General features: G+C 39.5%; 1 protein-coding gene across 1 annotated transcript; it reads right to left on the bottom strand.

The window, feature by feature from the left end:
• Nucleotides 1–1,712: 1,712 nt before the first annotated feature.
• On the bottom strand, nucleotides 1,713–21,987 carry CGRRF1 (cell growth regulator with ring finger domain 1). The gene is made up of 6 exons (XM_058566953.1): nucleotides 21,826–21,987; nucleotides 16,793–16,932; nucleotides 9,605–9,782; nucleotides 9,300–9,447; nucleotides 2,743–2,850; nucleotides 1,713–2,515 (listed from the first exon to the last, which is right to left on the bottom strand). The coding sequence occupies exons 1-6, from the start codon at nucleotides 21,927–21,929 to the stop codon at nucleotides 2,195–2,197; spliced, it is 999 nt and encodes a 332-aa protein (XP_058422936.1). The 5' UTR covers nucleotides 21,930–21,987; the 3' UTR covers nucleotides 1,713–2,194.
• Between the last annotated feature and the right edge of the window lie 3,639 nt (nucleotides 21,988–25,626).

The raw sequence follows: 25,626 nt of genomic DNA, 5'->3' as shown, positions 1-25,626 counted from the left end.
CATATATGAAGTACCTAGAGTAATCAAATTCATAGAGACAGAAGGTAGAATGGTGGTTACCAGGTGCTGAAGGGATGGGGAATGAAGAATTATTGTTTGACGGGTATAGAGTTTCAGTTTGGGATGATGAAAAAATTCTGAAGCTGAATACTGGTGATGATACAACCATGACACAACAATGTGAATGTACTTAATGCCACTGAATTGTATACTAAACAATGGTTAAGGGCCAGCCCCGTGGCTTAGCGGTTAAGAGCGCGGCATCCGCTACTGGTGGGATCGGATCCCGGGCGCGCACTGATGCACTGCTTCTCCGGCCATGCTAAGGCCGCATCCCACATACAGCAACTAGAAGGATGTGCAACTATGACATACAACTATCTACTGGGGCTTTGGGGGCAAAAAAAAAAAAAAAGAGGAGGAGGATTGGCAATAGATGTTAGCTCAGGGCCAGTCTTCCTCAGCAAAAAGAGGAGGATTAGCGTGGATGTTAGCTCAGGGCTGATCTTCCTCACCAAAAAAAAAAAAAATAAGAATGGTTAAAATGGTAAATTTTATGTTACATATATTTTACCACAATAAAAAAGTCATGAAAAATAGAGTAAGATTGCAGGTGAAATTTATCTCAGATGAGAAAGTAACTATGTGTCTAGGACAGTTTAGGTACAAACAGATCTGTAAAGGGAAGCCGGGTGGCTGGGACTAGCGAAATGATCTGAGCATCCCCCACTGACACCACAGCATAGTCTCCCGGAGGAACTGTTGGCTAAGTGCAGCAGGGCCTAGAGCTTTGACCGCCCTGCTTCTCGAGGCAGGGTCAGGAGAGGGCCTTAGGAACTTCTGAGTCAGGATGTGCCTCTGATAAGCCATTCACGCTCCTTTCAGGCACAAAGACTTTGAGGTCAGGAGCCTTGCCTGATTCTTTGTAGCCCAGACTCCCAAAAGGTATCTGGCCCATAAGGTATTTATTACATAGCTGCTGAATGCAAATGAAGTTTGATTTGGTTTATAAAATGAAGAATAGGTAATGTCTTTTTGAGAGTGCTATATTTGATTGGAATGAAATGATATTATGTAAAAACACTGATACAAGGACAAGGCATTATTCTTAATACAAACAGGACAAAAAAGCCTTGAAAATCTCCCTGAATGTCATAGTTTTTTCATCGTGATCTAATTTCTCGTTGAGTGGAAGTTAATTTCACTGAAGACACAGGAAGCTCTGATTCACCTTCTTAGTCATCTTGGAAAGAGTGGGAGATGGGGCTTTTTCTGTCAGGTTCCTCAACTCTTATGATGATATAACAAGGAATGAACAAAGTAACTTACTATTCAGAAGGACATGGGTTTATTTGGAATAAAAACACACTAGGAAAAAAAGTTGTTTCTTTCAGCCATTTTTCTGGCTTCAAACCCTCTCCAGTGTTGGACGGGTCTGCTGAGCAGAAGGAAATGTGAGGTAAGGCATTGAGAGTCTCACAAATCTTCCCTGGCAGATCACATTCTGCTCATCTGATCACAGCTGACAAGAAATTTAATTATCCGTGTTTTATTTATCTGCTTCCTATAAATGAATATCATTTTAATCTATGATACACTGAGAACAGTCAAGAATTGTATCTTGCATTTACGATTTAAGAAGCTATATTTAAAAATTAAGACTTGTGTTTATGTGACTATGATTATAAGGAAAATTAGAAGCCACACAGATGGATACTTATAAAAACTGATATTTTAGGAAAGGATTTAGAGTTAGAAGCCTTTTTCAACTCCTTTGTAAACTGGGGAACATACAATTACTTTAAGAATTCAGTTTTATCCCAACTGCACTCCAGATTATGTCAAAGAAAAACATTCAGACATCTTAAGACTTTTACCTCCTCAAATTTTAGATGGACTGCTTTTCAGAATTTTTCTAATCAACTTTATACAAAATCCTCTAGCTGATAAAAGGCTAAACATTTACACTGTTCTCAAGAGTTGAATGAATTTTACGTATTAACACAGATGGTATTCCAGTATTCACCATACTGAACAGGAAGAAATTATTAATTCCACCATCCATACAAATATGAAGTTAAAATAGAATTTTCACTGATGGTCAACACTGTAGACTCCATGTTATGATTAATTCCAAGAGCACAAATTTCTGCATCTTCAGTGGAAAGTGCACTTCTCAGCTGTAACAACATCCTCAAAGAGTTTTCAGTGTGTCTTTATCTTGCTCCTTTTGACTACAAAGTGCAAAAGATTCCTGCACAAACTGCCTGCACATTGGGCACTGCTGAAAATACCTGAGGCAGCCGTCACACAGGCACGCATGCCGACACGGCAAGAGCACCCAGTTCACAGGCCCGTTCTGGCAGACCACGCAGTCCCTGCTGTTCTCCTCGGGAGGCTCCGCCCCACCCTCAGAGAGGCCAGACTTTTCCAGCAGACTTTGGTCTGTGCTTTTGTCTTCTGAAGAGGAATTACTGGAGGGAGTGGAATTATTATTTGCAGACATGAAAAGTTGCTGAAAATCAAATAAAGAAGTTTAAAGATAATTAAAAATGAAAATTACTCTCAAATCTGGAGGTCATAAGAGCTACTCAAAATTTATGAGCTAGCAAATTCTATAGCAAATAAGAGCTAACTTCCATGATAACTAACTGAAACCTATTATTATACCTTTACAAACAATCATTCCTTGAAACTCTTAAAACAAAAGGGGCAGAGATAAGACTACAGGGTACAACTTACCTTAAGATCGTGAAATTGACCTTGAGCCAGGAGTAAATATTGATATAATATTCTACAGGACAGCTTATAAGTCTTATCAGGAATATGAATTACTGACACCATGGAAATCTAAAATAAAAATTGAACACCGGTCAGTACTTAACCTCCTTAAATTATTTCACAGATATGTGAAAAATGCTTCTCAAATAAAAATAAGAAGTCGATAAATTAGAAAACTTACACTAATTTTTTTAAATCATAGTCACTAAAGAGGAACCAGTTACTGACATATCTTTGCCAGTTATTTTAATTATACTCAAATTTACAAATTTAATATGATCCCAACAAAAATACCAATAAGTTTTTTTACAGAGCTACATGAGTTGACTCTAAAATTCTCATATGAAAAAATAACACATAATAATAATTGGGAAAATACTGAAAAGAAAGCTTTGAGGGGGACTAAGCCTAGTCAGATATTAAAACATACTACAAAGCCTCTAAAATTAAAACTGTGATACTGGCACATGAATAGACAGAGGGATGGAACAGAATAAACAGTCCAGAAACAGACCCACCTATATATACAAAGTATTCCTTTGCCCATTTCAGTGGGCAAAGGAATCTTTTTAATAACAGAAAATATGGGACAACTAGATAGCTATTTGGAAAAACATAAAATTAGGTGTATTCCTCATACCATACATAAGACTAAACTCCAAAGCATAAGAGATCTAATTATAGAAAATAAAACTTAAGTACTAGAAGAAAATGTGTGAACTCCTCTTCAGTCTCAGTGTAGGGAAAGACTTTCTAACTATTACTCAAACCCAGAGGTAGATAAATTTGACGACAAAAAATTAAAAACTTGCATGACAAAAAGCACCATAGGCAAAGTCAAAAGACATACCACAAACTAGCATAAAATGTTCACAATGTATATCACAGACTAAGGGTTAATATTCCTAATTTATAAAGAACTTTTAAAAATCGAAGAAAAAGTGACCAAAAATCCTATAGAAAAATGGGCAAAAAACATGAACAGTTCACAAAAAGATATAAACATGGTCCTTAGCGATATTAAAAGATGTTCAATTTCACTCACAATATGATAAATGCAAATTAAAACTTTACTGAGATATCATTTCTCACTTATCAGATTAACAAAAATTCAAAAGCTTGTTAATAAACTCCGTGGAGAAATAGTCACTCTCATATATTGCTGGTGGAAATGTGTTAAAAAAAAAAAAAGGGCACAACTCCAAAGGTACAACCCCAGTGGAGGAGAATTTGGCAATATGTAACAAAATGACATGCATTTACCCTTCAACCACACAACCTCAACAATATTAAAATACATATGCACAGATTATTCAGTGGAAGACTATTTGTTATTGGAGAATACTGGAAACTACCTGAATGTCTAACCACAGGAGACTGGCTAAATAACTATGGTGTGCTATGCAGCTGTAAAAAAAAAAAGTGAGGAAGATCTCTATGAACTAATCCGGAGTGATTTCCAGGAGATATTATGAAGTGAAAAAAGCAAGAACATGGACAGTATATATAGTGTGCTACCTTTTATGTAAGAAAGAGTGAAAACAAGAAGAAATATATATATATCATATATATGTGAAAAAATATATATATGATATAAACACATAAATATATGTATCTATATCTATATCTATCTATCTATATCTATGTCTTCTTATCATTACAATAAGAAACATAGGAAGGATAAACCAGAAAACAATGAACTTGGTTATCTACAAGGACTGGGGTGTGTGAGAAGGGGAGGAGGGGATACAGAAGAGAGCGACATATGAGTATACTGCTTTACATAGTTTTTTGACTTTTGGAAGAACTAATCCAAGTAATTTATGGACACAGTATTTGACAATAAACCCTCAGTCTTGGGCAGTAAGCAGGGAGAGGGCAGATGGAGCACCAAAATAATTAAATTCAGTAATGAATTATAAACCACTGGGAAAAAAGGGAATTCATAAAGCTATATGGATAACAAATAGATAAACTAAGAAATAAATGGGAGGTCTCTTACTTATAGGAGAATGCTGAGGGCTGACTGGACGGCTGGAGTTGGAAAAAAAATCATTTAGTAACCATCACAGTAAAGATAAATCTGGTAAGAATCATCAATGATTAGGAATTTTTGCTAAAGAGTGGGATACCTGCATGGTCTTGAAGTGCCTCCCCACAGACTGCTTATTATTTGCAAGGGAGGGAAAAAAAGGAACAGGGGAGAAACTAGATAGCACCTTGACTGAGAGATCAAAATTGACATCACCAATGAGGGAAAAGAACCTCCCACGCCTCAAAAGGCAACGCCCTGAAAAGGCCCCAGCATCAGCTCACAGGACATTGGCTGAGAACCCAGAGCTCCCACCTCATCCTGACCAAACGGAAGACAGCCACAATGAGGGACGCTTTAGTTTACAAGAAGGGTGTGTGTACGGAACTGTGTTCATCAAAAATTCTGACGTCATAAAAGACAAAGACAGGCTGTGAAAATGTTCCTGATTAGAGGCGGCTAAGGAGACAAGACAAATACAGTATCAGACTCGAGACTGGAATCTGTCTGTACCAGAGGGAAAACATTTGTAAGAACACTGTTAAAGCGACTGACAACCTGGAAGACAGGTGACTGACTGGATGTAATATTACCTCAATGCTAGATTTACAATGTTGATAACTATACTGTGGTTATATAAGAGAACATCCCTACTATTAGAAAATACACACTGAAGTATTTAGGGATAAAGAATCATCATGTATACAACTTACTCTCAAATCATTCATTAAAATATATATATATATATATGTACACACACACATATATACAGGCAAATAACAATACAAATGATGCAAATGTTAACAATTAACAACAGGAGATCTGGGTAAAGGGTATATAGGTGTTCTTTTACTTTTTTATTTTTGCAAGTTTTTGAAATCATGTCCAAGTTTTAAAAAAACCCTACTATGGTTGTAAACATACAATATTCTTTACAGCTTTATAAAAATTTATTAATTTGGTAATGGCTTCAGAGGTTTTTAATACTAAATCAAAATGATAGGATTGGTAAAAAACAGTAATGTTATCACCTCATACTTAACAAGCATGTCATCTGATTTAACATTAAAAGCCTCTGAAGCTACTATCATGTTAGTTATAAACATATATGTAGTTGTAGATGTATAAAAAAAGATGTTCAAAATACACTATTAAATGAAAGCAGGCCACAAAATAGTATGTACAATTTGATCTCATTTCTATTTAAAAATTACATATATATGGGCCAGCCCCATGGCATAGTGGTTAAGTGCTCACGCTCTGCTGCTGGTGGCTGGGGTTCGGATCCCGGGGGGCACACAGATGCACCAGTTGTCAAGCCATGCTTGGCGGCATTCCATATAAAGTAGAGGAAGATGGGCACGGATGTTAGCCCAGGGCTAGTCTTCCTCAGCAAAAAGAGGAGGACTGGCATGGATGTTAGCTCAGGGCTGATCTTCCTCACAAAAACTATAAATAAATAAATAAATAAATAAATAAATAAAAATTACATATATAAACATCTGGAAAGATACAAATATTCACAGTGGTTATCTTTGGATGATAGAATACAGGTGATTATACTTTTTTCCTTTTGGTTTATCTAGATTTTCTAATTTTACTTCCTGCCATAAATATATATTATTTGAATAATACAGAAAATAAACTAATCTAATTAAGTACCAATGAAAAAAATTAAAAAAAATTTTTTGTGTGTGAGGAAGATTAGCCCTGAGCTAACATCCAATGGCAATCCTCCTCTTTTTGCTGAGGAAGATTGGCCCTGGGCTAACATCTGTGCCCATCTTCCTCTCCTTTATATGGGACGCCACCACAGCATGGCTTGATGAGTGGTGCCTTGGTGCGTGCCCGGGATCCGCACCTGTGAACCCAGGGCCGCCGAAGTGGAGTGCGCACACTTAACCACTATGCCACCAGGCCGGCCCCAGAAATGAAAAAATTTTTAAAGTCAAAATCTTACAATAATAATAATCCTTGCTTTCTTTTATCTACCTAAAATAACAAACTGGGTCCTAATTGTACTACATAAATGTAATTTTTTACTGTTACAATAGGAATGGGAGAGTTTGATTTTTAGATTCAGAGTCTCTGACCCCCAGATAAAATATTGAAAAACCACATATGAAAAAGAATTGTGAAATGCTCAGTTTGCTTTTAAAATTAAGAACAGAGAACATTAATATAAAATACACTAATAAAGTATAGTTCCAATATCAGACCCAATCTGAGAGAGAAGAGATGGAGAAGCCAGGATTAACAGGAAAATAGGGAGGGAGCCCACTGATAAGAAGAATAAAAGACACGGATCCAGTTGTAAAATAAAACAAGTCCTGGGGATATAAGGTATAGCACGGTGACTATAGGCAGTTAGTACTGTATTGCATATTTGAAAGTTGCTAAGAGAGTAATCTTAAAAGTCCGTATCACAAGAAAAAACAATGCTTTTTGTAACTATGTGTGGCAATGCATGTTAACTAGACTTATTGTGGTGATTGTTTTGCAACGTACACAAATACTGAATCATTATGTTGTACCCTGAAACTGACACAATGCTATATATCAATTATACTTCAATAAAAATCAATCAATAAATAAAATTGAAAAATAAAACAAACCCCAACACAGAGAAAGAGCCAGGCAGGGAGAAGGATACAAAGCAAAAGAGAACAGGACTGTTAACCCTTGAGGGCCTGGCTCCCAGCCTCCTCCTTGGGAATAAGGCTCCCACAACCACACTTGAGACAGGCAGTCTTCATTTCAGATGGGTCAGGGGCCGGAGAGCAAATCGCTTCCTGTGTATAATGCCAGTGAACTGTACACTGAAAGGCGGTTACGATGACAAATTTCATGTTATATATATTGTACCACACACATAAAACCCCTCTCTGTTTAGATGGAGGAAGAAAGATAGAAAACAAAGACGACCCTGAGCACCTCAAGTAAACAGAGAGCGCCATCGGTGAGGGAAACGGAACCCAAAGGAGAAGCTGGGAGGAAGGCGACAGAGCAGACCCTTTTTGTTTTGAAGGAAAGGACAGAAGCAGGAGAGCTCAGAAGAGATAGGGACACAGTGGTGAGAGAAGGGTCACCTTGCCTTGGTAGGCAGGATAAAGAATGGCGAGGCTGGAAATATGAAACACCAACTTAACAGGTCTTATTGATCTTCAACTGAAAAGGGAGGTGGAGGGTGGGGTGGGCAGAGGACCTCACGCACATGCAACCAAGGAGTTTTCCCGTCAAGCTCTGAGGCTCACCAACATTGCTAGGTCTGACTTTTTTTTTCCACTTGTCAAATTTATTGAGCACCTCCTGTGTCCCAGGCACTGCGCTGGGTTCTGGATACACACTGCTGTAGCTGACTTTTATTTGGAAAAAACAAACTGATTTCAGCTCAATGGAACTTTAGTTTGATAAGATTAAAAACCTAAAACACAGAGAGGCTTAACTGCATATGAGCAGGGTCTAGATTTCCCAATAAGGGTCTGCACCTTCCAAAGCTCAATATATGCTTATTTCAGGGAGATATGTATTCCTGTTTAAAACAAAAAGGACTACGAAGGCTCAGAGTCAAGCTCCTCTTCCTGAACGACTGAGATTCTTCCTCTGACTGTTTCAATCTTTATAAGAAGGATATGTGCCTTAAAACACAAGGTTGTTGGAAGGAATAAACAAGTTAATGTTAGTGAATGTACTTTCTATACTACAAAGTGTCATAAAAAATGTTATCATATCTTTATCAATGAACATATCTATATCACGTACTTCAGAAAAGTAGTAAATTGTGTATAAGGGCATTCTTACCATGTTACAATTTCACCAGAAGTTTATTTCATATATAAGCTTCTACCATACTTAGAGGATTGTCAGGGCTCAGGTCCTCTTAGATCCCTAAGATGCTTTTATCTTCCTAATAAGGATAAACTACCAGACTAAAGAAATAATTAGCACATAATGAGAAAATTAATTATTACTATAATTACTGAAAATATAGGGACCAAACATATATAAGATGTAGGTGCAGTGGGGGCTATAATGGAAACAAGACGACTCCAAGCATGCAAAGAAAAAAGTGGATAATGACTTAAAATTGAGCACTTTAGATAATTACAACACTTGTTTATTCAGTGCTAAAAATGTTAAGAATAAACATGCTTTCTAACAGACTTCTTTTATGTAGTAAACATGATAGAATACAGAATAATGAAATTAACTTAATTCAACTATAATATATCTTTCATTTTCTAAATAAAATCATATTCTTGCAACTCCTATGGAAAAAAATTAAGTTATACTCTGAAGGAGCTGTTATATGTATAAAAATCACACAGGTGTACTTCCCATGTATTCATTTTTCAAAAAAATTGTGTCTATGCCAAATGTGTACCCTCAGAAATTAAAATAAAACTTTTCCTCTTTCATCAAATAATAAGGACCCATCATCCAAATCACTTAAAATTAATGCTTCTAGAATTTTCAAATTACTTACAATATCATAAATTTCTCGGTCATCCTCATCAGCTAGGGTCAACAGCGCTACCAGTGGATAGCGAGATCTGGGCACTGTACCAAAGTCTTCAATTTTAGTATCTCTTGGTAACTGGCAATATATTTCTTCTTTGCTGTCCTTTTTAATACTTTTTGAAGATGTAAAGGTAAATTGTCACTATAACCAAAAATACAGTAATATACCAAAGGTGATCAATAATAACTTAGCAACACTTTCTTTTATCCATAAAAAGTCTCATATCTAAAATTTTCAGGTGCTAACGGATGTATCAGATAAAAGGATACAAATACTGTTCCTGATGGAGATACTCGCTATACAAAGCATTTTCCAGTGCTTGGGGGGTGCTTATTCGGAAGCAATAAAAGTGCTTCTGCAGAGCTTCATATAGTTTCTGAACACTGCACCCCCAGTAGCATGTAAGGAGGCTATCTTCAAGGCAATCTGTTGTCAAAGTTATGCCAGCTGTAGAAAACAAATGAGAAAAAGAGAAGAAAATTACCTAATGCAGCTTCTAATACAATTATACATAGCGAGTAACAAAAGCTTCCTTTTGGATGCTGGCCAGGCTCAGGGTAGTTAAAGAAAGTTATTAAAGGGTACATGCCTATAAATGAAGGAACCAGTCTCTAAAACAAGAGACATAAAAACCTCGATGTCGGGCCAGCCCTGGTGGCCTAGTGGTTAAGTTCGGCACGCTCTGCTTCACTGGCCTGGGTTTGGTTCCGGGGTGCAGACCTACACCACTCGTCTGTCAGTGGCCATGCTGTGACCGCCGCTGACATATAAAATAGAGGAAGACTGCCACAGATGTTAGCTCAGGGCAAAACTTCCTTAGCAAAAAGAAAAACTGAACTACAGTTCACTATTGATAACCTACCACTCTAACTGTGTCTATAATCCTAACTACAAGAAACAGCAGAGCTCTTTGTGTCTCTAAAAGCAGAAACACACAACCCAGGGGGTCCACTAGATGATCACTGGAGTAGAAAAAATATTAAAAATAGCTTTACTAACATTAATATACACATTGATACACCCTCTTGTCACACAGTTAATGTTCCATGTGATATGTAAAATATCCTGAGGAAACAGTGGGGATTTCAAAACAGGAGGGTTCAACAGTGATGTCCTCATTCACCTGTTTGCTTTCAGCATAATAAAAGCTATTACGAGGCCGGCCCCAAGGGGTAGCGGTTAAGTGCGCACGCTCCGCCCCTGGCAGCCCAGGTTCGGATCCCAGGCGCACTCTGCCTCACCGCTTGTCAGGCCACGCTGTGGCAGCGTCCCACATAAAGTGGAGGAAGATGGGCACGGATGTTAGCTCAGGGCCAGTCTTCCTCAGCAAAAAGAGGAGGATTGGCATGGATGTTAGCTCAGGGGTGGTCCTCCTCACAGAAAAAAAAAAAAAAGAAGAAAAAAAAAAAAAAATAAAAGCTATTATGATTTGAGTAAACCTGATTAAGTGGATAAATAAATTAGAAGTGGACACACAAATTATCTTACATAGTTTTCCCTATTTAGCACTCCCACAGGTCTTACTATGTGCCACCTATGTGACTTCTTCCCTTGTGGCAGCTGCAGCAACATCAAGTTCAAGGGCAGCAGCAACCAGCTCTCACACTGTCGGCCGTGCAGCCTGCGACATCTGGTGCTCAGCGGCAGTGGTGCACATCCTAGGCCAGAAGGGCACAGCTTTGGTCACTGTTTCTGGCTGCACCGCCTTGGTCTCTGATTCTGGTTCTCCAAACCTACTGGCAATTCCGTAAGCTACCCAAGATCCTTTCATCGGAGTTGTTTCTGCTGCTTGCTAATAAGAGTTCTGATTGATATACTACATGTTTTTCAAAGGTGATCAACAGGGCCGGCCCCATGGCTTAGCGGTTAAGTGCGTGTGCTCCGATGCTGGCGGCCCGGGTTCGGATCCCGGGTGCACACTGACGCACTGCTTCTCCGGCCATGCTGAGGCCACGTCCCACATACAGCAACTAGAAGAATGTACAACTATGACATACAACTATCCACTGGGGCTTTGGGGGAAAAATAAATAAATAAATAAAATTATAAAAAAAAAAAAAAAGGTGATCAAGAGTATGTGTTGGAAGGAGATACACAAACACAAGCAGATGCTCTACAGGATACCAAAAGTTGATTGTGTTTTTCACTTTTCCTCTCAGTATTTAGTAGTATGTATGCAGTCTCCGATTCCGAGTATGTGTAGCAGTAGTGACATAAGGAAATTTCTAATCACAGGTAAGCAAAAATTTTAATTGGCAGGACCTTTGCATAGGTAATTGGAACAGAATTTGATTTCAAATTTTTATGAGTCCAATCAACAGGTATTAATTCAAGAATGGAAAATTCAATTAGCAATTTTTTTTCCATTAGCTATTAAATAGCTGAAGAAAAACACTCCATTAATACAAATTAAAAAATATATATATTAAAAAAACACATACTTTTCTCTATATCACTAAAGAACCACACGACATGAAGCAAGAAAAAAAGTTAGAAGTATATAGGAAAGGGAAAAATAGTAAAGGTATATAAAAATAGTGGAAAAAGAAAAAAAATGGAACCCAGAAAATGATTTCTTAATATCATTGTATTACTGGCAAAAATGTGAAAAACGTGAAAAGATGTATGTATGAAGCACTAGTTATATCAAAATGCTGGAATCCACCCAAATGTCCAACAATAGGTGATTAAATGAATAAAATATGGAATACTGCATAATGAAGTACTATGCAGCTTTTAAAAAAGAATTGAGGCATAATTCTATATACTACTTGGAATAATCTTCAGAATATATCATTAAATGAAAAAAGCAAGGTGGAGAAAAGTATATACAGTGTGCTACTGTTCATCTCACAGGGGAGGATATCCATATACATGTGTTTGTTTACACTATAAAAGAACAATGGAACAATAAGCCTTAAAAAAAAAACTCAACTTACAGAACATATAAACTACCAAGCAGATTTGCTTTATAAACAGAACTTGAGGTCCAGAGATTCAGAGCTGCATCAAAGCCTTTTACAGAGTTTGTATACTTGACTAAAATGGGGAGAGAGTGCGAGACCACTGAGGACTGGGTATTAATCAGAATCTAACATAACACATCTCTGAAATTAATATTATAAGTTAATGAAAAAGAACTATAGACTCTACAAAACTCTGCTCTTCACAATCTTTCATAAACTTGTCCATCACACAGACTGAGAAGAGAATGTACTGATTTATACTGGCTGATGATAGTTCAAATGCCCCTATGCAAAACTATTTTCCCTTTAGTTTTTCCCACTTCTGCAAAGAAAGTTCCCATTCTTATATTTTCTTAGTCTTCTAAAATTCAGTGCACATACAATGCCATCTTAGATCAATAGCATTAACACAACCGCGACACAGCCATAAACCAGAAAATTTAGAATCCAAAGTAAGTGAGGCAGCATGGGTGTGAATTCTCTCAACCGCCCTCACTCGCCTAGCTGGATCAGCCAAATAAAGCATAGTGTAAGAGACAGCCTTGCAAAAACTGAAAAAATAAGGACTATAGTCCGATGACTTGAGCCATTAAAAAAGGAGAAACAATGGGGCAGAAAAGTCGCAAGAGAAGGATGAAGATACAAGGAGATCATGCATGAGGATAATAAAACTGGAGTATTAGGAGACAACAAGTTTAGGTCGTAGGCAATAGAGGTTCATAACTTCCTCCAAAAATGCTATGTCATTTTACCTAACCCTTTTGCTTTATGTTAGCTTTTACCAGGGTGAATAAGCCAAAATATAAGGAAGTTGTTTACAAAAGGACAGCAGAATTCCTGAGCCAAATTAATTCAACTCAACTAATATATCCTGAGTACCTATGAAGCTGATATCTGAGGGTTACTGTAAATATTCAATAAGATTACCTTTCAATCTTGTTAGAAGAGAAGTTAATCTTGTCAATTTGCTGTTTTCTTATTTAACCCGAGGGGTGACTCAAGGGTCACAAGGATTTATAAGCTTGTTTTACAGAAGAAAAAGAACGCCTTCAAGGATTACAGGACAATCAGCCCCCAGCTGCCACTGACTCCAAGAAGACAGACTGCCCAAGGGCTTATCAGGAGTGAAAGGAGCACAGATTTCCCCTTTCTTTCTCTGGAACTCCTCCTTCCAAGCCCCTTAGCTCTATAAAACCCCCTGCTTTCCTCTCTTGTGAAGGCGGATTTGAGAGAACCTATCCTCCCGCATTCTCATTTTGGCCAATTCAAACAAACCTTTGTCCATCTCCAAGCATGATGTCTCAGTGATTGGCTTACTGCACGCTGAGCACACGACTTTGAGATTAAGAGGTCTGGTATCACCTACTTTCAATCTCATTAAAGCTTCTATACTGGGGACATGGAAACCTCACAAATCCAAATATAGTATCATTACATAACAACAAAAAAAATCCCAAAAACTCACCACTAATAAACTAAATGACTAAGATTAAAACTGATTCTTTGGTTTATTTTCAAGTAAATCAGGTACCCAGATGTTTCCCCTCCCTCCTCTATGTGCCAGGCACCTTGGGTACAGTGACAAAAAAAGCCCTGGAATTTTAAATTATCTACACATCAAATGAAATAAACCTTTTAAAATTTCACAATTATTGCTCAGAATATTATCTCAATTTCCTGCTTAGACACCTTTAATGACACTCACCATTCCACAGTTTAAACAAATGAAATTTTATTCTGCTGAGTACAATGCCCACCAAAATCCTTCTCCTATTTCCCTATAGAAAACAAATAATGAATGACATGCATTGGTATTTTAAAAATTAAAATACTTCAATAAGTATGCCATAAGTCCATATCCTTTAAAATTTTTTTTTTTTTTTTTTGCTGAGGAAGATTCACCCTGAGCTAACATCTGCTGTCAATCTTCCTCTTTTTGTACACGACCCACCGCCACAGCATGGCCCGGGAAGGTCATCGCCCGGGAACCAAACTGGGGCCGCCAAAGTGGAGCACACCAAACTTAACTACTAGGCCACCGGGGCTGGCTCTCAAATTTTTTCATGTACTCAGTAACGCTACTGTTGTTTAGCAACTAGTGTGCTGGGCGCAGCTGAGAGTCTTCTACTTACTGGGTATCTTTTCGTTTGCTGCTAATACTTACAGGGCAGGCTCCATTTGAGACTATTTCTGCCTGAAAGGCACACTGATGGATTTGCTCACACTTTCTAGCTCACAAGTGTCCTGTGTGTGTCTGTTCACAATGTATCAATTCTTCTTACTTTTTCAGTGTGTTTCCAGGCTTGCAGGAAGGATGGCTTTGTACTGGTAGATTTTTTTATTGGCAGTCCTGCTCAAGAGCCAGATGTCATATTAGAGCAGGTCCAAGTGCATGGCCACAGAGGTCAGAGATCACTGAACCACATTTTCTTTTTTTTTTCCCCCAAAGCCCCAGCAGATAGTTGCACGTCATAGCCGCACATCCTTCCAGCCGCTGCATGCGGGACGCGGCCCCAGCATGGCGGGACAAGCGGCGCGTCGGTGCGCGCCCGGGATCCGAACCCGGGCCGCCAGCAGCAGAGCGCGTGCACCTAACCGCTAAGCCACGGGGCTGGCCCAGAACCACCACATTTTAATCAGGCACGTTTTCTAAACAAGTTAGTTTTCTCTGTTCTACCTTAAAATTTGGTCTTCCCAAGTGAAAACTTTCAGAATGAATCCCTTATCCCCATTAGGGAAAAAAAAAATCCTTAGTTCCCTTCAGTTCATAGGGTTATGGTATAAAATTTACAGCTAAAGAAGAACAATAAATTTTGTACTTTTTCCTAAGATTTACTTAGGTTGACAATCCCTATTGACTAAGTACACTGATTTTTGACAAGTGATTCTAGAAGTTAGAGGCAGGAAGATGACTAGACAAGAATGGTCACAGAAGCCAAAGGAGCAGCGTGTCAGGAAGGAAGGACTGGTCAACTCTGTTCAACACTGCAGAGAGAGCACCAGCTCAGGCCTGAAAAGCGTCCACTGGAGTGTATGACTGCTGGGGGTCAGAGGTGGAGGGCAGACATGGTCATCAGTGACCTTGGAGAAAGCCACTTCAGTAGAGGCATACAGGCAAAGTCTGAGTGCACTGCCCTGAGGAGTGACAGGAAAGTAGGCTAGGAGGAGAAGGCAAATGCAAACTGTGTTTAAGAAGTCTGGCTGTAAAGGGAGGAGGAGAAATAGGACAGTAGCTAGAATAAGATGAAGAGTTGAGATGGTTTTTGTTGTTTGTTTTTAAGATGTCGGAAATGTGAGCAAGTGTAAAAGGCGATAGGTCTTCACTCAGAAATCTTTGTAGAGCTCAGACCTGCATCTAGACCTGCCTACCCTATGTCTCTGTCTAATGGTCACAAAAGCATTTCAAAGTCCAGAAGTTCAAAACTGAATCCACTGCCTTTCTTTCAAAACCTGCTGTTTCTCCTGGGCTCGTCGTCTTGGTAATAGGACGTGCCTATGGAGGACCCGCAAAGAACCTGAATCTTCCTGACTTCTCTTACCTGTTCCACCCTATGTTTCATCCATAACACACTACTCATTGTTTCTCTAATGTTTGATTCTGTTTTTAACTCAGGGCTTTGTTCACGCTTCTCCCTCTACCTACAATTTCTCCCAATCTCAAAAGATGAACACCTACTTATCTTTCAAGACTCTACTCAACAAAAAAAAAAGGAAGAAAGAGTGCCAGCCCCTGGCCTAGTCGTTAAGTTTGGCGTGCTCTGCTTCAGCAGCCCAGGGTCGGTTCCTGGGTACTTGTCTGTCAGTGGCCATGCCGTGGCAGCGGCTCACACACAAAGAGGAAGATGGGCAGTGGATGTTAGCTCAGGGTGAATCTTCCTTAGCCAAAAAAAAAAAGAAAAAAAAAGGAAGAAAGAAAAAAATAAGATAGAGAGAGAGAGAGACACTCAGCACATCCTTCCTTTATGAAGCTTTTCCTGATATGCCTCCCCACCTTAGCAAACTTAATCATTTCCTAGATAGTCTTGCAGACAATTTTATTTTTCCAAGTAATCAGAGAAACACACAACTACCATCTACCATTACCATCTACCAAAATGTCATTTTATACCAAAATAACTTACACCCAAAATACCATAATTTCAGATTAAATGACAATTGTTCTTCAGAGGTTGGGAACTGTACACTAACTGTACTGATACTACACCATCCTTACATTTCTCACTGCACAGTGTCCTAACAGACTTCTCTTATTAACACCTGTGATACTTTTCTCATCCAAGTGCCTCTGTTTACTAGTTAGTAAGTTCCTTAGGAGCAGCTTTGTGAATTACTAGTATTTGTATCTGTAGTATGTAGTCCAGCTCCTGGAACAAAACAGGTGCTCAGTAAATGTCTGTTAAGTCTAATGAAGAGAAAGTCACAGAGAAAGAAAATCACAGGGCTGGGAAAGAGGCACACAAAGAAGAAAATCTTTGGAAAACAGCCACCAACTTGTAAGTGAAGCTGAAGACGGATTAGTGATCTCTAAGCCAAAAGGATTCTTGACTTGTCTCATTTGCTTTTTGAAAACTCTTGCGTTGAACTGGGTCTCTTCTGAATTTCTCAAAATTACTGGAACATCCCAACCAAACCTAAAGAAAGGTAAAAATAAAATAAAACATAATTTTAACAACATTGAAACTTTATGTTATATATAAACTATGTAGTGCTTCATTAACATAAGTATCAGAAAAAGAGATGAAGTTACTCGATTTACCTTAAATCACAGAATTAATCTAGTGCCCATCTTCCTCTACTTTATATGTGGGAAGCCTGCCACAGCATGGCTTGACGAGTAGTGCATAGGTCCGTGCCTGGGATCTGAACCTGCGAACCCCGGACCACTGAAGTGGAGCACGAGAACTTAGCCGTTACGCCACTGGGCTGGCCCCAACAAGAAAACTTTAAACATCAAAAATAGCCTTTCATTTATATAACATATTTTCTACTTTTAAATTTCATGTAAAAATGTGACAATGTATACTGAACAGACTTAGAAGGATAATGAAAGGGACTAAACTCAATTCCTTCTAAAATTAGAATGCAGCTAAGTTTACTCAATTTAAATAAAATAACTTAGAATACACACTAAACGAGGGGACTTCAGATTAAGATGGCACAGTCACGTTCACACTTTGATGCACTCTCTTCTCTCCAAACATTTAGTAGTGAGAGATAAAAAATAAAAAGAGAAATCAAAAAGACCCCACTGAAATGAGTAAACAAACTGCAATGCATTTAAACAAGTAATAGCATACTCAGCAATGACAAGGAATAAATTATTGTTACAACCACATGGATAAATCTCAAAAACAACATGCTGTGCAAAAGAAGCCTCACGCAAAAGAGTAGTCCTATATGATTCTGTAACACGAAATTCCAAAGCAGGCAAAACTAATGTATGGTAAAATCAAAAACAGAACAATAGTTGCTTCTGGGGGTGTTGGAGTAAGGACTGACTGGGAAAGGGCATAAGGAAACTTTCTCTGGTGATGGTAAAGTTCTGGATCTTGACAGAGGCTTGAGTTGCATACACGATGTGTTTGAAAACACAAGATTTGTACGTTTCACCATATGTAAGTATTATTTCAAAAGAAAAAATGAACTATAAACAAAAACAAATATTGAACTCTAATAATATGCAATGCTTTAGTACTTATGGATGAAGAGTACAACTCACTTTGAAGTGATCAAGAAATAAGGCAGACTGATGGGTGGACAGAGAGATGGATGGATGGACAGATATATAATAAAGATATTATAGCAAATTGTTGATTGTAGAACGTAAGTGATGGCCATATGTGTGTTCACTGTAGAATCAAGTTTTCTGTATGTTTGAAAATTTTTATAATAAAATGTTGGAAAAAAGAGACATAGCTGGGTTCAAAGACAAATCTTTATGGATCTGAAAAGGGAACAAAATATAAAGCTGATGCCATCGTTTGATGGGTTCTGAGTCTGGCAGTAGCAACTAAGCCCTCACACAGTCAAGAAAGCCTTGTAGGTTGTCCACTCAAGACAATGGCCAGAGCCAGGATCACAAGAAACCAGGAGCTAGGTGAGACCAATATCAATATGGGACAGAACTGTCATTATAAGACCTGGTCCTTGACTGGGGGGGTTAGGAATCTGGGTGGAGGGAATTATAAAATGGTTAAATAGCAAGGGTGAGGACAAAGGGAGAGGGAAAAATCCTTCCACTAAAATTCAGCTTGCAAACTTAAAATTTCAAAACATATGAATAAATCTAATGCCAAGATAAAGCCAATAAAATTAACAAATGGAATAAAATTTTACTCTAGATGAATTTAATTTTAAACAACAGGTGAATAAGTCTGCTCTAGTCCTGCCATAAAAAGCTGAAAAGCAAGCCTCTAACAGATAAACTGTTTCCAAGTAAGGTAACTGCATCCCAACAAAGCACAAGAATATTTATATGAAAACAAAAACATCCAGAACCAAGTAAGGTAAAATTCACAATGTTTAGCATCCAATAAAAAATTAACAGGCATGCACAGAAGCAGAAAAATATGATTCATAATGAGAAGAGAAACTAACCAATAGAAATAGACCCCAGGGGGCCTGCCCGGTGGCACAGCACTTAAGTTGTGCATTCTGCTTTGGCAGCCCAGGGTTGGCCAGTTCTGATCCTGGGCATGGACATATCCACCGCTCATCAAGCCATGCTGAGGTGGTGTCCAATATAGAAGACCTACAATTCTACTACTATGATACACAACTACGTACTGGGGCTTTAGGGAGAAAAAAGAAAAAAAGAGGAAGATTGGCAACAGATGTTAGCACAGGGCCAATCTTCCTAAAAAAAAAGAAAGAAAGAAAGAAAGAAATAGACCCCAGAAATGATACAGATACTAGAATTAGTAGACAAGGACATCAAAAATAATTGTTATAACTACACTCCATATTTTCAAGAAAGTACGTAAAGATTGAATATATTATATAGAGACATGGAAGATATAAAAAAGACCCAAATCCACTTTTGAAGATGAAAATATGTTTGAGATGAAAAAGACACTGGATGAGATTAACAGCAGATCAGACATTGCAGAACAAAAGATTAGTAAATTTGAACACATAGCAACAGAAAGTAACCAAAATGAAAGAGAGGGAAAAAAGGCTGAACAAAAATAAACAAAACATCAGTGAGCTAAGGGACAACTTCAACTAGTTTTATATACATGTAACTGAAGTCTGCAGAGGAGGGGCGGAGACAGTAAAGAAAACAGACTAATATCACTCAGAAACAACATAGATGCAAAAATTCTTAACAAAATTTTAGCATATTAAATCCAACAATATATAAAAAGGTTAATACATCATGACCTAATGAGGTTTATCTCAGGAGTGCAAGGTTGGCTTAATATAACATTAAAATTTTAATGTAATTCATCATATTAACAGACTAAAAAAGAAAAACCGTAAGATCATCTTAATACACGCACAAAATGCACTTGCTAAAATCCAGTGTCTATTCCTAATAAAAACTGTCAGCAAACTAGGAATGTAAAGGAACTGAAACTGATAAAGGCAGCAATAAAAAATGTATAGGTAACATCATACTTAACGAAAGACTGATGCTATTAAGGAACAAGACCCTTAATAGCCATGTGTCCTTAAGCAATCACTGAACCTCTGTGTAACTGTTTCCCCACCTGTAAATGGTTATAACAGGGCTTGGCACCATGTAAGTGCTAGCGATGATAATGTTGATGATGGAGTAGACTCGAGTTAGCAGAAGGGCTAGAGAGAAAAAACAAATCCAGTAACTTCTCCCCTTTGATCCTCAGAATCAATTAGCCCACTGCTTCTATCTCCACTACTCACCACTGCCCCAGTGCCTTTTAGAGATGAAGTCTGGAATATGGAGTGGTAGGACCCAAGATATAACCTTCCTATGACAGCCAGAGGATAACACCTTCCCCTACTTTCCTTCATCCCTTGGAGTGAAAAAAAACAAGGAAGAAAACACCACTCTAGACATACTCCTCATTATATCCCCCAGCCCCTTTCTCATCATTTTAATTCTCCCTACCTCCTCCCACCATCTACACCACCTAGGTTTGTGTAAGTACACTCTATGATGTTTGCACGACGACGAAATTGCCTAACGACGTATTTCTCAGAACGCATCCCCGTCATTAATGCAATTATCAACTAGTTACTCATTTTCCTCAGTGGAGGAAAATTACATTTAAGAGAATACCACTAATATTATAGTGGTATCCCCTGTGTTTTTATCCCCTGTGTTAAACTTCTTTTCTCGCTTGGGCAACATCTTCCTAATTCCAATTACAAACTTTCTTGAAATGAACAATAGCAATAAAATCTGATGGGTGAAGAACAACAAATTGTTAGGATTGGTCTTAATCTTCCCCCACCCACAAACAAGGAATTTTATGCTCTATGGCTGGCAGGGTGGGGAGCAGTGTGGAAATGTTAAAACTTTGTTTAGTTTCTAAAGATGGCATGTAGTTTCAGAAACTGACAAGGGCTTGAGTTCTTTCTTTAAAGTAATCACATATATGTGATCAGACAGTATCTTTAAACTCATTTATTTTTACACAGCCTGCTCTGGAGGACAGGAGTCACTCCATGACTCCTCTGCCCCTATGTTCATGTTGTGTTCTCTGAAACGCCTTCGATTCTCTGCTATACACCTTTAACTCCATTTATTTTTCAAAATATTCATTCTTCAAAATCCAGCTCATGTCTCTCTCTCCTCAGTGGGTGGACTAGTAATAGTAAGATGGTCTCAACTAGCTGAATTTATAAGGCTTCTCTAAACATGATACGATGGCATCTCCACAAGAGAGAAATTTTAGAATCTCTGGGCTAGAAGAATTGCTCAGCGATTATCTAACAGTCCATTCTCCTTGTCTCCAAAAGGTCAACTGCCTCTACCTTTTAGTGTAACTTATCTCTGACGTCGCTTCCAGCTCTAAAATTATGACTTTATAATTCTATCGACTAAATATTATTTCAAAGGATGTGGAATGTGTGCAGAAATCATTAAATTCTCAAGTTTACGGTAACAGAGTTCAGTTATAAATTACGCTGGAGGCTCCGAGGCCAAGAGCTCAGTTCAGGTCAGAACAACAATCGACCTTGTTTACTGTCCACGTCTGCGCACTGTCCCGCAGGTGACTGACTCACTCTGGGCACACGGTAGGCCCCGATTCGGAACAGGAGCCTGATGGACAAGCACTCTATCCCGACCGCTTTATCCCCTGGAAACCAGGGTGGATGAAACACCTCAGTCCGGCGTCCCCCAGATGCCCGCAGCGACGGGGACCGGACGGTGACACAGGCAGCGCCGCAGGTGCGGCGTCCACCCTGCTCCGCTCCCGGAGCCGGTGGGGCCCTCGGCCCGGCTCCCCGAGAGCCCCAGGCGCCGCAGCCTCGCAGCCCCTGCCGCTCGCCGGCTTCGGCCCTTCGGCCCTCGCCCGTCGCCCTGGGGCACTTACCATCCTAATACCAGGCCGGTGGTCACGACGAAGCAGGTAAAGACCACCGCGATGTAGAAGAGCGGCGAGTACTCGTAGAGCGTTACTAGAAACACGGCAGCCATCAGCGTCCCCTACACTGAGCCGGGCTCCACCGTCCAGCCCAGCCCAGCCCAGTCGGCCGGGGTAAAGCCAGTACGGTGCCCCGGAGCGGACAAACTTGGTGGATCCTCGCTTGCCTGGGGCTCTCGTAAGCTAGACGGCGGGGTAGCCTAACGGACAAAGGGAGCCGGCGAGCCAATCACGACATCGCGAACTGGGCTCGCCCCGCCCTTCCCGCTCTCGTCGCAGCTACTGGCTGCACAGAGGGGCGGGACCCCGTATCGCCCCGCCCCCGACTCATGGGGTTGGTCCCCAGTGAGCGTCTTCCTCGCCTCTCTGTCCCAGTGGTCCTCACTTTTCTGCGGTAAATTCAAATAGATATGGGGCCGACTCTGTCCAAGATGCAGGTGAGGTTTTCTGACGCCACAGGCAGGAGGCACAGTCCGAAATCCACGCCACAGAGTGTAAATGGTGAGACCCTGCATAGTAGATCTGAGGCAAATCTGGGAGGAGGAGGAGGGCCGGCGTCTTGGGTTCTACACAGTGAAATAACCCCACGCCTGCTCTTGTTTTATCTAGAAAACTTACAAACAGGCATTGTAGGAGGCACCAAAAGGAGTGTCACAAGCAGTTTATACGAGCCTTGTCAGCCTTTTCAAGTGGGATTTAATAATAGAGGAAAGTTATCATTGCGTTTCAAGATTCTCATGGAAGTCAGTCAACTGTTCTCCCATATCCCCTTCTCTTTCTCCCCCCATACACCCCTCAGATTATAATTAGATATTTGAACGTTTTTGCATTAATTTTCACTTTAATAAGAATTTTAAATATGTATTATGTGTGTGTGTATATATATAATATTTTTTTTCCACTGAACAGAAGCATTTAAGTACAAGAAGGAATGGAATGCTCACCCCCATCTCCTCATCCGCATTCATCTCCATCAAGGTAGCCACCCTGGAAGTCTCTCAGCACTTCCACTGACATCTCATGGTTCGGTTTAGTCTTAGGGCCACGCCTAGGTACCACGCAGACAGGGAAATGTAGTCTTTTATTCTGAGCAGCGACATGTCTTGCTACAAATCAAGGTTTTGTTACCAAGGAAGAAAGGGACAGAGGATGTTGGGATAGGTAACTAGTAGTCCCTCCACACTCCGAAGTCACCAATAACATTAGTGCTGGAGGAAGATGAGCTAAATTTGTTCTATAGCTTCACGTATCCCTTGGCAAAAGACCGTGAACTGTGTATTCTCTGGAGTAGTGCTATGTGAGAAACTTGGTTCCACAACATAATTTTTAATGACTACATAGACAATTTGTGAACGTATATAGTTTATTTAGTTGGCCTTCAATTGTTGGACAATTTTTCATTATTATAAACAACACTGCAATGAACATCCTTAAAGCTAAATCATTTCCTTAGGATAAATTCCTAGAGGTGGAACTTTTGGTTCAAAAAGTATGTACATTTTAAGCCTTTGGAGAAACACTACTTTCCAGGAATGTTGTACTGCTTTATGCTCCCACTCTTTCATCCTTGGTTTTGCCATCATTTGATATTGTCACTTAAAAAAAAATCTTGGCCAATGTGACAGGCAATTTCTTGCAATAAACAGTAAAGAATTTTCATAATTAAAACCAAAATGTTGGGCCGGCCCCGTGGCTTAGCGGTTAAGTGCATGCGCTCCGCTGCTGGCGGCCCTGGTTCGGATCCCGGGTGCGCACCTACGCACCACTTCTCCGGCCATGCTGAGGCCGCATCCCACATACAGCAACTAGAAGGATGTGCAGCTATGACATACAGCTATCTACTGGGGCTTTGGGGGGAAAAAATAAATAAAATAAAATTATTGAAAAAAAAATGTTGGGCGTTCCAAGTTAAAGTGGTTTATTAAACATATGCCTATAATTTTGCTGCCTCCCAAAACTCTGCTAAAACTACAGTAAAGGGATTTCAAAAATAAATCAACAAAAACAAGAAGAACAGGAAACAAAATAACAGCAGCAACATATTGGAAGATGGAAAACAGGTGAACAAAGATAATTCACTAACCAGGCCACGAAAGCCAAATCCTAAACCAGCAGTGGAGAAAACTGAGACCCAACTTGATTTACATTGAAGAATTCTCAAAAACAACAGGACTAACACAAATTTAACTCAAGCCCTTATTTCTCACTTGGATATCTGCTACAACCATTGAAACTTGTCACTAATGACAACATAGGTTTTTCTTCACAGTGCTGGCAAAAATGATTTTTTAAAACATGTATCTTATTTTTTTTTAAATATGTATCTTATTTCACTCCACTGCCAAAAATCCTTGATCGCCATGCTAGATATCCTTGAGGGTGAAGTCCCAAGTTCCTTGTTTGGCATACCCGCCTCTACACTACCTAACTCCCACTTATCTCGCAAATTAAAAGGTAGATCAGAGAAGCCTTCCCTGAAGAACAGAAGACTGAGCTGAGAGCTGATGGAGAGAGGTTTACCAAGCAAAGGGACAGGAGGGGAGGAAGAGTGTTTAGGACAGAAGCTACAGCATGTACAAAGGCCCTGAGGTGGAAGAAATCATGCATACCTGAGAAAATGAAAGGCCGGTGTGGCTACAGCATGGGGATGAGGAGAAGCATGCTATGAGATGAAGATGGAGAGATAAGTAGAGCCCAAACCATACAGGAGTCTTGCCATTTTAACTCCTGAACTTTACCCTAAGAGCAATGAGAAGTCATTGATGTTATTGAAGAAGGGGAGTGTTATGGACTGAATTGTGTCCCCTTCGAAGTTCACATGTTGGAGCCCCAACCCCCAATGTGGCTGTATTTGGAGATAGGGCCGTTAAGGAGGTAATTAAGGTTAAATGAGGTCGTAAGGGTGAGACTCTAATATAATAGGACTGGCATCCTTATAAAGAGAGGATGAGACGCCAGAGATCGCTGTCTCTGTGCACGTGCATACAGAGAAAAGGCCATGTAAGGACACAGCAAGAAGGTGCTGTCTGCAAACCAAGGAGTGAGGCCTCTCCAAAGAGCCTGCTGGCACTTTGAGCTTGGCCTTCCAGCCTTCAGAACTGTGAGAAAATAAATTTCTTTTGTTTTGGCCATCCACTCTGTGGTATTCTATTACGGCAGCCTGGGCAGACTAATATGGGGGTGACAGTCTATTTGCATTTTGAATCAGTCACTTTGGCTATTGTGTAGAAAATTCATTGGAAGGAGGCTGGGATGGATATGAGTGAATTTGGAGATGTCGATTAATAGATTCTTTCAAAAGTCTAAGCAAGAAATATTGGTAATTCTGATTAGCACAATGATGAGAACTTGCAGTGAAGTGGATTATTAGTTAGAAATGATTTCAACTATGAATGACAAAAAAACAAACAAACAGTATCTTACTGGAAATAGAAGTTTATTGAAAGTCCAGAGGTAGATAATGTAGGACTGATATAATGCTCCACAATGCAAGGGACCAAGGCGTCTATTTTGCTCCACTATGAGTAGCCCCCATTCCTAAAGTCACCTCATGGTCCAAGATGCCTGGTGAGGCTCCAGCCATCATGTCTACATTCCTGCAATCAGGAGGGAAGAAAGAGAGGGAGAATGAGATACTACTTTAATTTAAGGAAACTCTAAGGATACACTACACATTCCCTTGGCCAAACTCAACTTCATGTCCATGTTTAACTGGAAGGGAGGCTGGAAAATACAGTCTTTGTTCGTGGT

This window comes from Diceros bicornis, chromosome 24 (assembly GCF_020826845.1).
Source record: "Diceros bicornis minor isolate mBicDic1 chromosome 24, mDicBic1.mat.cur, whole genome shotgun sequence".
In the NCBI taxonomy this organism is placed as follows: domain Eukaryota; kingdom Metazoa; phylum Chordata; class Mammalia; order Perissodactyla; family Rhinocerotidae; genus Diceros; species Diceros bicornis.
The sequence above is the reverse complement of the archived record's forward strand: the minus strand, read 5'-3'. Positions and strand labels throughout refer to the sequence as shown.

What these genes read in the sequence shown, in the direction of transcription:
- CGRRF1 (XM_058566953.1), bottom strand. Translation starts at nt 21,929, where the DNA reads ATGGCTGCCGTGTTTCTAGTAACGCTCTACGAGTACTCGCCGCTCTTC. An exon ending in ACCGGCCTGGTATTAGGATG is followed by an intron (nt 16,933 to 21,825) that starts GTAAGTGCCCCA and finishes ACCTTTCTTTAG; the next exon opens with GTTTGGTTGGGATGTTCCAG. An exon ending in GTCAATTTCACGATCTTAAG is followed by an intron (nt 2,516 to 2,742) that starts GTAAGTTGTACC and finishes TTTGATTTTCAG; the next exon opens with CAACTTTTCATGTCTGCAAA.